General features: G+C 38.7%; 1 protein-coding gene across 3 annotated transcripts in view; it reads right to left on the bottom strand.

The window, feature by feature from the left end:
- Positions 1 to 18,104, bottom strand: part of THSD7B (thrombospondin type 1 domain containing 7B) — an 865,484-nt gene that overhangs the window by 474,142 nt on the left and 373,238 nt on the right. For all 3 annotated transcript variants that reach the window (XM_024569693.3, XM_045203176.2, XM_053918625.1), the window contains exon 7: positions 10,030 to 10,227. In XM_024569693.3, coding sequence (XP_024425461.2) covers positions 10,030 to 10,227 — 198 coding nt within the window. The remainder of the gene's footprint in view (positions 1 to 10,029; positions 10,228 to 18,104) is intronic.

Below are 18,104 nucleotides of genomic sequence, written 5' to 3'. Positions count from 1 at the left end.
GATGTCTATATAGGGGGAAACATGAGATGTTATGTCAGGAGGTACCAGCTAAAGGCCGTGTCAAACAGCCAAATACCACTTTAAAATGAAGTTCAGAATGAGCAAACAAAATTATATCCCTGTGACTAATGCTACAACTAATCCCTGTTAGTAACACTAGTAGAATACACAATGGAATAGGGAAACTCACAGCATGTCCAAGAGGAAAGTTGAAAGTAATGACAAGGGTGATAATCTCACATTAACTCCCACTGAAAGGTTGGATTGACCATTTAATCACATAAACTACAGTTTGATGTATGAATACAATCTACAATTCGTTTTGCTTTTTGAATCATATGGAATGGGAACAGAAAATAGACTGCCCAGTGAGAATTTTCAAAGACATGGAAAAAAACCCAGCTTTTCTAGAATAGACATAGTCCTCCTTCTGCCCTGAACTGCTTCTCAAAGTGTGGTCCCTGGCTGGACCGGCCTCATAAGCATCACTTAGGAACTTGCTAGGAACACTCAGGAAGCAATTTCCTAAATATTCCTAAGCAATTTCTAAATACTGAAATATGAAAAAATCAGACTATACTTAGTCTGATTGTGAAATACTGTTGAGGCAGTGATATGAATAGAGTCATTTGTCTAGAAACCTCTGGTAAAAGAGAAAAGATGAAAGCTATCTTGTGATGTCTAGGTATGTAACAGAGTAAAATGAGGAAGTAATTCAAAATACAATACCTCTTTACTGACAGATAACATACAGTAAATATATTTAAAATCATATTGCAGTTCCTCTCCCTTTAGCATTTAAATTGATTCACAAATTTACATCTGCTCCCCAACTTCCTTTCAAACGTAAATGGGGAAACTCTGATTAGGACAAGTCTCTATTTTTCTCCTTTGGATTCTTTCATTGCCAAATGTTATTAAAGTTTCACCTTTAATTTCACTACAAGACATCTAAATGAAAGGGAATGAGGAACTTGGCTACAGGAACTCTCAAATTTAATCTCCTTTGTGGTCTGATTCCTGTAGCGTGAATAGCAGCCTGATCTTATTGGCACTTTCAACTGCAATGTCAGGTTCATTTCAAAATTTAATACAACATATGTGTCATCACCACACTTCTTTCGGTAAGAACATTGACACCAAACTGCTACCAGCTGGTGGTCTGAAAAAGAGAGCTTGCTGAAAATGAAAATTCTCTCTTCTAACCCTAAATAACTCATCTCACATATTATGTGTCTTCAGTTTCTGTAAAAGCATACTATTGCTTTCCATTATTTGATCTTTTAGTAATCCATCTAGGTAACAATAAAGAAATAAAAGAATATTTATGTACCATTTGCTTCTGGAAAAACAGTAATGTATTTTATGGATTTCAAGAATAACTTCCTCAGCAGGAAACAAGAAACAACAACAGATTAGAGTCAATATTATGTGCATTCTAAGTGTAAGACATGCCTTTCATTGTTCTACTCTACTTCTATTATACAAGAACATTATAATTTTGCCCATAGTCCTCCTTCTGCCCTGAACTGTGTTTCTCAAAGTATGATCCCTGGTCGGACCAGCATCACTTAAGAACTTGCTAGAAATAGAAATCTTTGAGCCTATCCCACACCTAATGAATTAGAAGCTCTGGAATGGGGGCCAGGAATATGTGTTTCTATCATCCCTGTGAGAGATTCTGACACACACTGTAGTTTAGAACCACTGATTTACAACCAAAACCAAAAACAAAACAACAACAAAAAAAACACAGAGTGATGTGTTCCCCAAACATTTACAATTCAATTTCCTCACACAAATAACTTCCTTAACTTTCAAAAAAAGTTGATCTCTTATTCTTATTAAGAAATGTTTAATACTCTCTGGAATCTACTACAAAAGGAAAATATGTATAAGCTTCTCCTCTTCTGAGAGTCATAAAATGACTCAATTGTTGGAAAACAAGACTCAAGGGGATGGTATAAATTACTGCCATTGCCTAACTGGGGAAAAAATGAGTTCAATACTATTTTTATGTTTTCAAAGGGAGCACAGAAGCACATATTGAAGCCCTTCAGGTATTACCAAATAATTGATAAATAGGGAGGGATGTTCAAAATAGTGAATAAGCTCTCATGAGAGACTGAATTGTGTCTTCCTTGGAAAGAAATTCTTTAAATATTTCATCAATATAGTATGATTGAATTGGATCCTACATCTCCTGGATATAGGAGTAGATTTGCTAAATACTTCGAAGCATCCTTGCCATGGTTTGAGTTGCACCATAACCAAACTCTGTGACAGAGATTCTTGGGCTAGTATTTATGGGATAGTAAGGCCAGGGAACCAGTACAAAGTCAGGCAGTGAGACAGGAAAGGGAAGGAGGCTGATAAAGGATGTGTGATTACTGTGAGTAAGTAGAGCTTAATTTCACCAGGGAGTCTAAGAAACAGTCATGCATACACCTCAAGGGTACGCTATCTGAGGAACAAAGCAGTGGCATTTTTATACCAGCTCTCAATCATTAGTTGAAGGCTACTCTCTGGGATGGTCAATTCTCTTGCACTTTTGACTGCATATGTGGGCACAGAAGGCTGCAATGGCCAGAGACATTCCTTAGGCAAAGATATGCAGGTGGTGTCAGTGGAATTTCAGGCTGACATGCACAGAAATATCAAATGATCAAGGGGATCTGGGCAGGAAAAAATAGTACATGATAGTCTGATTATTCCAAAAGCCTTTTATGTGAATTTGGATTGTGAATACAAAATGCATGTCCATGTTTGTTCTCCTCTCTTTTGATCCCTCTGAACACTTGGTGATATTGTTCTAAGATTCCCAAACCTTATGCAAAGGTAAATGTGAATTTTTTCCTAATTAAAAAAAAATTGAAACATTAATTGGATAAGAAAATGATACTTTCTTTTAAAAAAAGTATGCCAATAACTATCATCCATTCCAAAATGCACATCTTCATAAACTGCATGTTTATGTCAACTGAGATGACATTGCTGAAAACTTTTATAAAATTATTATTTGAAATTTATTTTAGAGGCTTTGTTTTCTCTGTGGTGGCTCTAATTTTGTAGTGTCTCTTTAATAGTTGATTCACTGAAAAAATATACTTTTGTCACAAAGAGATACTTAACAAATAATCTATTCTTCATTCTTCCTAAATATAAAACGATACTGTGCTGAAATAACAGTTCAAAGCCTTGTAAGAAAAAAATAGATGTATACAGAGAAGTAAGGCAGAGCGTGCTGACAAAGACAAGATACAGCATGATCAAAGGGTTTAGAAAATATGACTTGAAAACACAAAGGAGGTTCTATTTAAAATTCTTGTGAATCAAAAAATGTTTCAACAGATAACTTATCTGAGTGGAGTTCGACCTTATTCACATAAGACAGCCAAAGATGATTTCTCAGGATTTAAAGATATGAGACAGGGGATCCACAATGGCAGTGGAGTAGGTGGGTATTACACTCACCTCCTCCCAGAACCAAGCTCAAAAAACAACTAAAATATAGAGCAATCAATGTGAATAACCAATGGAAAATTAGCTGAAGGACAGTCTTATAACCAAGGACTTACAGAAGCAGCCATATCAGCACTGGTAGGAAAGGTAGAGACACAAAGAGGGTTGGCCATGCTTGCACAGGCAACTACTAAGATTCTGGAGGCACAAGTCAGCTGCAAATGTTCCCCTTAAGAAGCATGGGGTCTCAGCCTCAAGCCAGGATCCCCAACCCACAGCGTGATAGCTGGGGAGATGCACCCCTGCAATATCTGGCTGTGGAAATCAGCAGGGATTCTGTCTACCAGGAAGAGACACAAGGGAGGATGGTAAGAAAATATTACAAATAATTGTATGCCAACAAATTGACAATCTGGGTGAGATGGATAAACAACTACAAACATACAATCTTCCAAAACTGAATCAGAGAAAATCAGAAAATCTGAATAGCTTGATTACAACTAATGAAATTGAAACAGTAATCAAAAAACTCCTAATAAACAAAAGTCCTGAACCAGATGGCTTCACAGGTGAATTTTACCACATATCCCGAAAAGAACTGACACATATCCTTCTCAAACTATTCCAAAAATTTCAAGAGGAGAGAATACTCCCAAGCTCATTTAATGAGGTCAGCATTATCCTAATTCTAAAACCAGATACACTACAAAGAAAGAAAATCATACGCCAACATTCCCAATGAACATAGATGCTAAAATCCCCCAAAATATTAGCAAGCTGGATCCAGCAATACATTAAAAAGATCATACACCATGATCAAGTAGAATTTATTCTGGAGATGCAAGGTTGGTACAATATCCACAAATCAATCAATGGAACACACCATATAAAATTGAAAAATAAAAATCATATAATCATATCAATAGATGCGGGAAAAGCATTTGTTAAATCCAGAACCCATTTATAATAAAAAAAATCTCTGTAAAGTGGGACTGGAGGGAACATACGAGTACATGAATGCAATAAAAGCCAAATATGACAAACCTCCAGCCAACATCATACCCAATGGGTAAAAGCTAAAAGTGTTTCCCTTAAGATCAGGAACAAGACAGGGGTGTCCTCTTTCATCTCTCTTATTTGCACAGTCCTGGAAGTCCTAGCCACAGACATCAGACAAGAAGAAGAAATAAAAGGCATCCAAATTGGAAAAGAAAAAGTAAAATTGACATTATTTGCAGATGTCATGACTGTATATAGAGAACCCCAAAGATTTTATCACGAAGTACTAGAACTGATAACTAAATTCAGTAAAGTAGTAAGATAAAAATAAATATACATGCCCTAGCCTGTGTGGCTCAGTGGATTGAGTGCTGGCCTGTGAACCAAAGGGCTGCCAGTTCAATTCCTGGGAATATATCTAAAGAAACTTGAAACACTAATTTGAAAGAATATCTACACCTCTGTGTTCACTGCAGCATTTGTTACAATAGCCAAGATCTGGAAGCAGCCCCAGTGACCATCAGTGGATGAGTGGTTCAAAAAGCGGTGGCACATTTACACAGTGGAATACTAGTAGGTCATTAAGAAAGAAGGAAATACATTTTGTGACAGCATGGATGGACCTGGAGAATATTATGCTCACTGAAATATGCCAAATACTATACAAATAAGACAAATATCATATAATTTCACTTATACGTGGAATGTAATGAACACAATAAACTAACAAACAAAATAGAAACAGCCTCATAGAGAATATGCTGACAACTGTTAGAGGGAAAGGGGCTTGGAGGGCTGGGTGGGAAAGGTAAAGGGGTTAAGGGAAAAAATAAACCTCATAGACACAGACAGAAGTATGGTGCTTACCAGAGGGAAAGGGGGTGAGGGTAGGTAGGAGAGGGTAAAGGGGGGATGAATGATGATGGAAGGAGTCTTGACTTGGGGTGGTGAACACACAATACAATAAACAGATGATGTATTACAGAATTGTACACTTGAAACCTATGTAATTTTTTAACCAACATCTCAATAAATTCAATTAAAAAATTTTAAGTTAAAAACAAGATAAAAAACAAAAAAGCAAAACAAAAACTCACTAATCATAGATGTATCATGTTAATCAAAAATTTAATCTAACTTGGGTAAATAATTATTCTAGCATGCATTGCACCAATGAAAATTGTTCTTTAAAAGGTTCTTATTGCATCAGAGCTTGTAAGCACATGCCATTTTAGTCAAGATTAAAAGATCAAATTTTTGGATTGTTCAAGGTGAATGATACAAGGCTAGTACCCACAGAAAGTTGCCTCTGACATAAAAGCTACATCACCTTAATGACAAGAAGTCATTCCTCACGCTTTCTGTGCAAATAAGAAAACTATTTGCACTGGGAAGGTCTGATGCAATTGTGAGAAATAAGAAACGTATGCGAGGGGGCGTTGCTGCCACACAAAACTCGGCCCCACGAACCCGTTAACATGTGAATGTTCGTCTGGGTGTATGCTCTCCCCCGGTATGTGTATTTGTTTTGTGTAAGTGCAGACTTTATATTTGATTATTTCTAATAAAGGTATTTGGTGAAATATGCAAACACTTGCTTCTTCAAGACAGCCCATTTAGCAATTATGGAGCACAGTATGTGGTGAGTATCAGGGTCTGACTGCTCCAGCAGGCAGTCTGGTGTTCATCCAATAACCATGTTCTCTTACCCACTTTGCACCAATGAGAGATGATAAGTAGCGGTCACTTGTCAACCACTGGGATGCCATCCTCTGCCCACAGCATTATGAGGATTTTCCCAATCTGCTCTGGGAAGATGCACCCACAGCAATGATAAGATGTTGTACACAGGTGAGAAATCAAAGCTGATCCACCACAGTATTGGAAATAAGATTTCAAATCAGAATATTCCTTCATGTAATCGATTATACAATTTCCTCCCTGAAAATAAATATCATTGATTAACAAACTGTTTGTCATGATCACAGCCTGGGTAAGAAATAGGAACTTCACTAAGACTGATTGGACAATGTCACTAATAAATCAAAGTAGCAAATGGGTCAAGTGTATCTACAGAGATTAACTGTAGAGATCCGTAGATGGTACTTGGATCTTAGGTGGTCCAAAGCGGATCACATTCTTGAACGAACCCACAATTCTTAGGTATATCAGTTATTTCCTGGCGTCCATGTGACATAGATTGTGATTTCTGAAATTTTCAGGTTAATAGTCTGAATGACCTTCTGTGAAGGAAAATATGTCTTCCTAGTGGCACAAGTAATGCCCAGAAAAACAGTGACAAACATCCTACACAATCTTGATCACAGCTATGTAGCAATCTCTTTGCTCCACAGTGTGAATGGGATATAGATGTTTTGAAAGGATGTTGGATGTTCTTTTGGTACACGGGGTACCTGGAGTGAGTCAATATGCACAAGCCCAAAGATAAGGGACAAAGCAAGTTATTTTGTAGATGATAACAAGTCTCAAGTCTGACTAGATCTAACATTTTCTTTGGTCTTATCCATTTATTAGCTCTGAATAATTCTGAAAGAAACTTTTTGAAACAATTAACTCAGAGTGATGGAAACTACCAAATGTTATAAGAAAAATAATCATAGAAGACTTATTAAAAATATCTATATATTAACCCCTTTTTCTCTCCAAGCATTTTCATGTGTATCAACAGTTCTGTCAAGTCCTGTAGCTATGGGAAGACTACAATAATTCGTGCAGAGTCAGAAAGAAACACTTCTCTGTCGTTCTCTCATCAGTCATCCCGAATCTCACAGAAGCCGAATGGCAGAAAGTGCAACCAGACCGTATTTTCAATCTCTCACTGGACAAAAGATTGCTTCAGCTATGAGGAGACCAGCATGTTCTCATATCCATGACCATGGCTGTTGCCCCACAAATGATGAAGGAGTCATTCATGTATTTAAACACCACAAAGACACCATGAAACTGATATGATCCAGCAGTGATTCCTATTTCTCCCCATAGAAACTGAGAGTGAGACCAACACTGAAAATTAGTCATTTCATAGGAAACAGTAATAAAAGTCTAGAACTGCTATAAAATGGTAGCTATAAATCAGAAGTTCCTAAGACCCCTTCCTTGGGTTCTGCTAATTTGCTAGAGAAGCTCACAGAACTCAGGAAGCCTGTTTTACTCACTAGGTTGTTGGTTTGTTATGACGGGATACTCAGGAACAGCCATGTGGAAGAGCGGTGTAGGGCAAGGTCTAGGGAAGGATGTGCAGCTTTGATTTGCCACTCTCCCCAAACCTCCACGTGTTCACCAGCCAGGAGGCTCTCTAAACCTCATCTTTTTGGGTTGTCATGGAGTTTTTATTACATAGGTATGATTAATTAAATATTGGACACTGGTAACTGATTGAATGTCCAGCCCCACTCCCCTCTCCAAAAATCAGGAGGCGAAAATGAAAGTTCCAACCTCTGTTTGCAGTGGGCTCCTCTGGCAACCAGCCCCCATTCTTAGGTTATTTTCCAAAAGTCAACTCAGTATTGAAAACCCAGTTGTGGTGGGAAGGTGCTTGTTATGAATTAGAAGACATTCATTTCATCTTTAGGAAAACAATTTCAGGAACTGAGGACAAGAGACCAAATTTAATGACAAAAGATGTTTCTATTGCTCTTATTACTCAGGAAATTCCAAGGATTTTAGGAGCTCTGTTCCAGAAACTGGTTCAAAGACCAAATATATATCATTAATTTTAAATCTGAGTATCACATTCTACCATATTGCAGAAGGCACAATATGAAAGTGAAAGAAGTCCCAATCATTATGGACATTATATACCATGAAAAGCCTTTAATACCTGCTATGAAATGACAAAGCATGACAGTCACTTGTTAGTGTGTCTCAACCAAACAAATGATCTTTGTGTTTTCACAGCTGGAGTTTGGGAGAAAGAAGTATGGTTTTTCTAAACCTCATAATTATTTTCATTTATAAAAGAATGCTTTTTGCATTATTCTCTCATGCCAGAGAACAATAATAAATATGCATTACAAGTAAAATATGCTTATAGCTTATTTGGAATGGTTATGTGCCAGGCATTTCACTAGTCACTCTTGTATAACTAATTTAACTTTCACATTCCGGGCAGGAGTGGCAGGTGTTGTTATCCCCACTTTTCAGGTGAATGAAAGGATGCTTCCACAGTTAAACAGTTTCCCCCAAATCATCTACCAGATGAATAGATTTAAAACTTCAACCTGTCTGATTCTAGAGCCTCAGTTCTAAGCCCAGGGTATAAATCTCTATATTACTCTTCCTGAATTCGAGGGAAGGCAATACAAATGTGATCTGATTTGCTCTGTCAACCAACTGCACATACTTACAATTTGAAAATTATTTGGTAAAATTAGAAGCCACTCCTGTTTTAACTATTTAGTCAAAAAGGACTGAGCTAATGTAACTTGTTGTTGTCCTCTATGTAATTAACCACCTGATTTCAGAAATTACCAATTACATCACTTGATAAAATGTGTATTTGTCTAATTACAGCAGTGATAAAACAAAAAGAAGAAAGGGAGGACTGAGGGAGAGAAGGAGGAAAGAAAAAGGAGGAAGGAAAAAAGAAAGTGAAGGACAAAAGGGAAGAGAAGGAGGGAAGGAGGAAGGGAGGGGAGGAGAGTGTGGAGAGAAGAGAGGAGAGGAGAAGGGGAGCAAGAAAGGAAACAAGGAAATGCATTGCTGAATGTCAGGCCTGCACAGATGTTAATATCCATTCTAAATCCACTCTGTAACGCCCTTCTGTTCTGTGGCTTACTTCATTCCACAAGTCAAAACATCTTACTCCACACACCAAGGGCACTTCGCATGGCAGAGCTGATTAATAGAGGTACTCGATATTATTCCAAGAGACTGAATTTCTTTAACGGTAGGATAAAGTTTTTTTTAAATGTCACTTTTCTCATTTCCATGTGACTTACATATTTCTTAAATCACATTTCATTTCAAATAACTATTGCACTAGAAGCTTGGCGATGAAGGAAAGATGCCATTGTCAATAGTTTTGTAAATCTTGACAACATATATTTAAAAATGGTTCTTTAGAAGTGTTAGTATTATGTCTAGAACTGATTCTAGTCTAACGTTATATAAGTGAAAATATGTAGTTTAATATTTCTTTCAGGAGTGGTAGATGTAAAATCTTCGCAAACTAGTATTTGTTAATAATATATAAAAGCATGTTACATAGCAACCTCCAAAAAACCAAATAAAACTTGTTTTGTGGTGATAAGTTGAAGACTGTACAGACAATTTCTGTATTTCATGCTTTGATAAATTAAAACCTTCAGAGAAATCTCCAGGTTCACTGTACTGCATTTAGGCAGAATCAAATAGCCTTTTTTTGTCATGGAGTATGTGGGCCCATATTAAGTCAAGGCAGCTTACTCTCCAGTAATGTGACACCTGAATTAAACGTATTCAAGAACAGAAAAGACTGTTTCTCCCCCTCAGGAAAATGACTACAGACTGGTGATGTTTCATTTGTCAGATAGCACTTAGAAAATACTTATGTTTACTGTGTCTGACCTCTGTCATTCTGGCAGACAGCCTTCAGGATGCGACGTCCCAAGCCACACTTTCCATGATCAGGGATACAGATCCCTTCAGATGTCAGCCATCGGTAACACACGGGATCCTCACAGGGAGCAGATTCAACCACATGAGGGCAGCGTCCTGCCGGCCCCGTGGATTCCATGAGGACATGGCGCTGTCTCATTCTAAATCCTAGGAAGAGAAAGAACAAGAGTTTCACAGGTTTCCATCACTACCCAACAAAAGCAAAGGGCAGCAGCTAGCAAAGAGATGAAACTGTTATTTGAACACCTATAACTCTAAAACATGTAGTATTTTGATGTGTTTTCTTTTGTGGGAAATGAGAAGGATAAGAAGAGGAAAAGAAAGAAGTAACTGGAAAAGAAGTAGAGCAGGAAATCTGTCTACCAAAGATTACAGCCTAGAAGTTGGAAAGGTCAGGCATAATCAAAAGAAATAAGAAGTAGCGTGTGGCCAATGGTATCAATAAACAAGTAAAAATAAATGAACCCTCACAGAAATATATTAAGCATAGATTAATCTATATTTTCTTTCCTCTGTAGTTTCTGACATTCTTGTTACTCTGTATTAAGTCAAAATATAGCTACATTTTGGCATATCCCTGATTCCTGAGCATTTACAGCCTCGTGCCCTGAAAGTTTCAGGTCAGCCTGCCCTGTGAGGACAGAACCTCTTTGGCCCTGCACTCCCCATCCTGGCTAAGCAAGAGTCCCTGGGCTATTAGTTAATTTTTTTTTTACAGTACTATGAAACTAGGGCACAAAGTCCCACTATAATTAAGATATAAATGGACCTTATGCACTCCAAGCCTACAGAATCACAAACTCAATCTTACAGGATTCAGGAGTCAAGAAGAAAATGGGTAAACCATGAGACTGTAGGGAGTGGTGGGGTCTGTGGCAACATGGCAGATGTGTCTTGCTGCAAAATGGTTGGCTCTTCCCCAGCTTCTACTGACTGTTGAAGAAACATGGACTCTTTTGTCAAATCTTCTGATTTTGTCTAAGACTTAGCCAGAAATCCAAGTTATATTTTTTCTTTATATGAAACCTATTTTCAAATGAGACAAATTAATAATTTTTTTTAAAGTGAGCTAAAGAAAAGTGACTGAGAACTAGATCAGTCCCTTTAGTCTGAGTTTTATATCTGTGGCCCTCTGGCTGTAGTGCTACTAAAGGCCCATTCTTTTTTTATTGTTGTTCAAGTACAGTTGTCTCCATTTTCACCCCACCATGCCCCCCGCCCCACCCATCCCCACCTCCCACCCTTAAACCTACCCCCTTTGGCTTTGTCCATGTGTCCGTTATACATGTTCCTTGATGACCTTTCCCCTATTATCCCTCTTCCCCTCCCCTCTGGTTACTGTCAGTTTGTTCATTATTTCAATGTCTGGTTGTATTTTGCTTGCTCGTTTGTTTTGCTGATAAGGTCCCACTTATAGGTCAGATCATACCGTATTTGTCTTTCACCACCTGGCTTATTTCACTTACATAATACTCTCCAAGTCCATCTATGTTCCATTCTTTAATATACCAAATTCAAGCAACTGATTCAATTCTTTAATTCATTTTAAAATAAAACCAGTCTTATTGAATGGTAACATTTTAAGAAATTATCATTCATTTATGTCTTGGAGTGAGTAAAAACAATAAGAGTCTTTGATAGGAAGATGGCATGAAAACACTGGATTTCCAGAATGTGAGTTAGATACTCTACCACCCTTTCAGCACGAGAAGGACAAGTTAGAAAGCACAGGGGTAATACAGCCAGGGTCATCTCGCCCACAGTTTTGCCAGCGTCCTGCCTATTATCCCACCAATAGTAATGAAATGGAAAGGTTGCAAAGCCCAAGGTGCCATTGGCAGAAGAAGACTTGCTCCTCTTAGACAGCACAGCCAAGGAGACTAGAACAAATTGATACATGGTTTTAGGCCACAAGAGGGAGCCAAGCTTCCTTAGAATATTGCAGGGCTGGGCAACTATTTTAAACAGTCATAACTGCTGTATTTGGGTTTTCTTGGTCTAGAGTTAATCCACCACCTGCCTTTAAAAGAAACTCTTAGATTCTTACTTTAAGGATCAGCCACCTGTAGAAAGACATCATTTGGCCAACAGAGATGACATTCTCACAGCATCGAATATATTAGGAGTGGTTAAAACAAAAGATGGCTTCTGCCTGCTTCATACCTCCAAGTCTACACTGTTAATTAGTCAAAATAAAACCCAGAAGAGAGCTCAGCTCCCTTCCTGGGCCACCTTGAGTAGAGAGAGATGCCTGAACACACAGGGCTCTAAACTACACTAAACATCACCTGTGATGGCCTCTGATTCCCACACACTTGGGACGACCTCTATCCTCACACGTAATGCCACTCATTTCTTACCTATGTTTGTGCTCGTCCAGTTTATATCTCTGAGTAGGACACAACATGGTCTCCGTGACTTGCGCTCTTTGACCACCGGCTCAGAGACTGAGCCGTCTGTACTGAGGGACTCTGGTGTCCTATACCTGCACCTTAATGCCACTGAGGGGCATGTGCAGTTTTCCTCTATGAATCAAGTTGCATCTATCTCGCCATAAATCTATAGATTAAAGGTCCTCGGATAATAAATTCTTCCGGTCTTTCATTTGTGCTGCCCTTGTCCTGACTCTCACTCGGATCAAATCATAGCACAAGCTCAGCATAAAACAAAACCCCTGGATTCTCTCTTGTTAGCACTTAACTTTAATCACACATTGGTGTTCCTGCCTGCAATAGAAATCAGGCTTCCCCCGGGTGCTTCTGTTCCGAAAGATACACAAGCGCCAACTCCATGGTGGCTGAGGCCAGCCAACCGCTTACCTTCATTTACTAAATTTCATATTAATCAGATAGTATCATTCCATAAACATTAACTGCTGCATGTAGATCACTATAATGTACTGTGGGAAGCCGCAGGAGGAAGAGAAACCATAAATCTAAGCTTCATAGGGAATGTAGTTCAACAAGGGGGAAAGGCACGCATTAATTAAGCATCTATTCTATACCAAGACTGTGACAGCCACTTTACTTATATTACCCCAAATTAATAAATCAAAACTATTTCATCAGTTACTATTCTCATTTTACACATTTAAAAACTAAGGCTAGAAGATATTTTATTGCCTGTCCAAAGCCTCATTACTGATAAAATGGATCTGTATGAAATTCAGCTGAGGTCTTTCTGAGTCGATACCTCCTCACAAGAAAGGATTCAGGTCAGTTCTTGTTCACGAGGTGCCCCAGCCCCGCTTCATGCAGTGGATCTGCCAGGACCCATGGATCCTCCCCCCAAACCAAAGGTGTACAGATTAGGAATTCCAGTCCCTGGATAGCAAGAAGGAGGTGAATAATGACTCTCTGACCACGGATTCAGTTCACCTTAATGAGGCTAAAACTTGTAGGTCTTAATTTTTCCATGAACCTAAGGATTTAGTGTATAGTCTACTAGTTTAGTGTTTATTCTACTGGATGTAATTAGAAAAAGAGTGATTAGAGACTTTGGGGAAAAAGGAGAAGAACAATAAGTATCAGAAGGGTCAATGTTTTTTAACTGAAGCCATAAACAAATTAAAGGAGGCTCAGGTGGGTATATTCAGGTCTGAGCACAGTAGCTTTCCTGTGCTAGTGCCCCGAAAGCGTTCGCGTAAACTTTGATGAAGCTATCCATGGCCAATGCTGTGTCTCTACACTAACTCCATTTGGACAGACTTGAAGTAAGACCAAAGATGACAGAAGCTGATTTCATCTTAAATATTTTATTTGTCCTTATTTCTGTCAGCCTTGGACATTTTGACAACTCTAACTCAAAGAAGTTGAGCAGATAAAATCTTTCATTCCAACTCTAGAAATCAAATCACCATCCCTGCAGGGGTAGCATCTTATAGCGTCATTACTGATTTACACTCTGTTGTGAAAACACAAAAGAAGAGGATGCATTGATAGGGTGATCGTGAGCATGGAAACTCAATTCTTAGAATGAGAAGCGGGTGTGGCCCCAACACACTAGACACAACGTAAAAGAAATAAGAAAAATACTTTCTCTTACTATACATATTATCTGTGACAAAGCAAAATGACTTTATATATTTCTCATTAAAGGTGGATGTATCTAGTCGATGAGGAAGGAACATGAAAATTCCCCCCGTTAGTATTATATAAGATCTAAAACATGTATTTCCTTACTTTAATGTGCTGTCTACATTGATTTGCTTGAGAGCATAAAAGACTGTCTTTGTTAAAGACAGTCATGGCTTCTCAGTTTCAAAATGCCCTTTCCCATGGAGAGGTTGAGGACTTTAGGAACTGCGATTGGCGGCAGGATGGAATTCCTGATGTCCTACCGCAGAAGAAATATCTACTGCGACACTATATCAGATCTCCATCAGCTCCTCTTCTCCAAGATCAACTACTGTGGGCAGGACGACCTTTTGAAAACATGTCTGAAAGGGACAAGAATGTATGTCTATACGTCAAAAGTAATTTTTAAAAATGCATTGTACCTATAGGTAGCATTCATCCATCAGTGATTTTTTCAGGTTATTTCTCTTTCATGTGTCTCTAGTTATAACTCTTTGGCAATGCATCAAAGTTAAAGCAATGAGTGATAAAACCTGATCCAATTTAAATCCCTCTGAAAGGTGTTCTGGCCTCACTTGACAAGTACCAACCTGCAGAGTACCGTTCTTGTCCACTTGCCACCGACCTGATAGAAGGTGTGAAGTGTGTGTACATGGCTGACTCTCTAATGCCCTTGGAATGGCTGACAGACACAACCCTTGTTCCTTATTGAATGGTGTCTGCCTAAGAATAACAGCCATCTGAAGATAATATGTGTAGTTAACTAATTTCTTCTATTAGGTAATAAAATATTTAATGCCTTCTTATCCTTTCTTATTATTTTTTTAAAATGTGAACAAAAGTAACATACTAAAGTTGTAACACAGGGTCTGAGAAAAAGATTAAATGAGGGAAAAAAAGTAATTATCTACAGCTTTCCACATTTATTTTCTTGCTGTTATTTGCTTGTGTTTTCCTCAAATCCTATACCACAAAGAAGATATCCAGAGAAGGATATATATATATATATATATATATATATTAGATACAGATATAAAATCTAGGAAAGTATGAGTATCCTAGATTTCTGCTAGTAGATCCGCTGCATTTCTTTAGGGTAGAGAATTCAAATGTGAAGCTAAACAATTCGGATTTTGCCCAGAGTTCTGCGATGTTTAATGCATTAGCCTGTGCACTCCAGCCTCCGTGGAATCTAAAGCATATTTAGTTTGTGCCAGTCAGTGACTCTGGCAGAACCCATGGTAGCACCATGAGACAGACTGAGATTGAGAGGATCTCAGACCTCATGCTCACAAGTCAGTAGAAGCAACAAGAAGATCACTTACTGTCCTCATAACATGCCTGGACTCCTGGTAGGCACAGAATCATTTCCCTAGAAGAAAATCTCCATTCTTTTCTCCCCAAAAGGGATTACAGGCAGGTGGTCCTAGCAGGTTTTAGCAAGACGTTAAAAATCAAAACTCTCTCTGCTTTAAGGGAGAATTTATAAAATAACAAACTCCCAGACCTGAATAATTTAACCTTGGTATGGGCCCTTTAAAACAGAGTCTAATTCTTATTGATCCCAGCCTGCCCTAAACTCTGTAGGAGGCTGTGGTGATACTTGGGTGAGAAGTTCTACTGTTGCTGCCCTTTCCTTTGAAAAATTTGTGGATTGGGGCACAAAATGCACATCCCAGGTAGTTGGTGCTCTCAAACTATTCTTGGCAAACCCGCCCTTTCTCACACATTGCAATCTATTTTCCCTCTCCCTCCAAAGGCAATGCACTGGTGCAAAGAGGCATCCCAGACCCCATGCCGTATCTCCTACATCAGCTCAATGGCTGGCTGTCAGAGCTAATTGTTCCCACTGGCCAATGTCGTGCACATGGGCAGTGGGCTTCTCTGCTAACCTCAGGTATAATTCTGTGTCTTGTTTCAAACTTTTTGAGGCTTATAGAGAAAATCCCTAAGGAAGCTTAGTGTTTGAGGAAGACTCTACTGAAGAGACAGAATTCCATGTCATTATTGCTGGTGTGGCTGTGATTAAATCACTATTGTACAAATTGCTTTACTTCTCTATACTTCTGTTTTGGCATTTTATGAAGTGCTGCATTCTCGCTGAGCCTTTATGCTGATGCAAATGTGGGCAGTAGATTAGTGTCCTAGGGTTTTCAAAACAAAGTACCACAAATGGAAGCTAGAAACCCAAAATCAAGGTGTCAGTAGGGCCACACCCCTCTGAATGCTCTAGGGAGGGACTGTTTCCATGCCTCTCCTAGCTTTTGGTGTTTTCCAGCAATCACTGCACTCCTGAGCTTGTAGAGGTATCACTGCTAAGTCTGTCTCTGTCTTTGCATGGCCTTTTCCTATGTCTTCTGTGCCGCTGTATCTCCATGTGGCACACCCTTCTGTGTGTTTCTCTGTGTCCAAAGGACATCGGTCATTGGATTAGGGACTATCCTAATTATATATGACATAATTTTGACTTGATTACATCTGCAAAACCCTATTTCCAAATAAGGTCACGTTCACTGAACGTGAACATATTGAACATATAGCATTGAACATATGTTTTTGGAGGACACAATTCAACCCACAGCATGTGATGTCTAATAAATAATGGAGTAGGCCATATTCACAAGAGTTGACTTCCACAGCAGGGGAATGGGGGCCAATGAGGAAAAAGGTTGGTCAGAATGTTGTGTGTTTCCCAGCTGAGTTCCATGGACCAGCCCTGAGTTATGTGGAAAAGGAAGACTAAAATAAAAGTTAAGAGAGCAGTTTTTCACCAAGGTTTTTGTGAAATTTTGGGCTCCAGTGACAAAAATTATAGCACAGGGTTAGGAAAAAAACAAAAATGATTGCCTGAATTCCTGTAGAGACTCCATGACCCAGAACAAAAGGGACCAAGCATTCAATAAATGTCTCTTAAGTCTGACCAAAGAATTGCTTCTACATTCTTGTAGTATCAGCACCTCATATGTCTGGAGGGAATTCCTTGTCTCCCACTCTCAGGCTGTAAGGCGTGAATGGAGCTGTCAATTCACTGGAGGGGGCCACTGCAGGCCCATAGCCCCCCATCGGAGCAATCGGGTCACGGATTAGCATGTGACACATACTAGCCAATGAGATTCAGTGCCAGGACTCTTCCTGAAACTATTAGAAAAGGCATTTCTTTCTACTTTATTTACTACTTAAAAAGGAATTTTTTTTTGATGGTAAGAATTTTAAGATCTGCTCTCAGCAACTTTCAAGTATAAAATATAGGGCTGTTAACTGTAGTCACATGGTATACATTAGGTTGTCAGAAGGTACCCATCTTAGAACTGGACGCTTGCATCCTCTGATCAACAACTCTCCCCATTCCCCCACCCCCCCACTCCTGGCAGCCACTATTCCACTCTTGGTTTCCATGAATTCAGTTTTTTTCGAAGACTCCACATACAAGTGAGATCAAACAGTATTTGTCTTTCTCTGACACTTCACATAGCATAATGATCTCAAGGTTCATCCATGTGATCGCAATGGCAGGATTTTCTTCTTTTTATGGCGAACACTCATGTGTGTATGTATGTGTGTGTGTGTGTGCGTGGTATCTACAGATATATATCACATTTTATTTAACCATTTATCTGTTGAAAGACACTGAGGTTGTTTCTGTGTCTTGACTGGTGTGAAGAACGCTATAATGAACATGAGGGAGGTACAGAGAGAGAGAGTGGATCTTAGGAAAGTTCGTACCATAGACACACAAGCACACACACACACAAAAGGTAACGAGGTGAGGTGATGGGTGTGTTAACTAACCTTATTGTGGTAATCATTTGGCAATATATATGCTTACCAAATCAGTATGTTATATACCTTAACATTATACAATGTTGTAGGTCAATTATATTCAATAATTGACCATTAAAAATAATAAGATGCCATCCTTTATAAGATACTATGTTGATTTTATTACAA

Source organism: Desmodus rotundus, chromosome 2 (assembly GCF_022682495.2).
Source record: "Desmodus rotundus isolate HL8 chromosome 2, HLdesRot8A.1, whole genome shotgun sequence".
Taxonomy (NCBI): Eukaryota; Metazoa; Chordata; class Mammalia; order Chiroptera; family Phyllostomidae; genus Desmodus; species Desmodus rotundus.
Note: the sequence above shows the minus strand (reverse complement) of the source record. Positions and strands in the feature narration are given on the sequence as shown.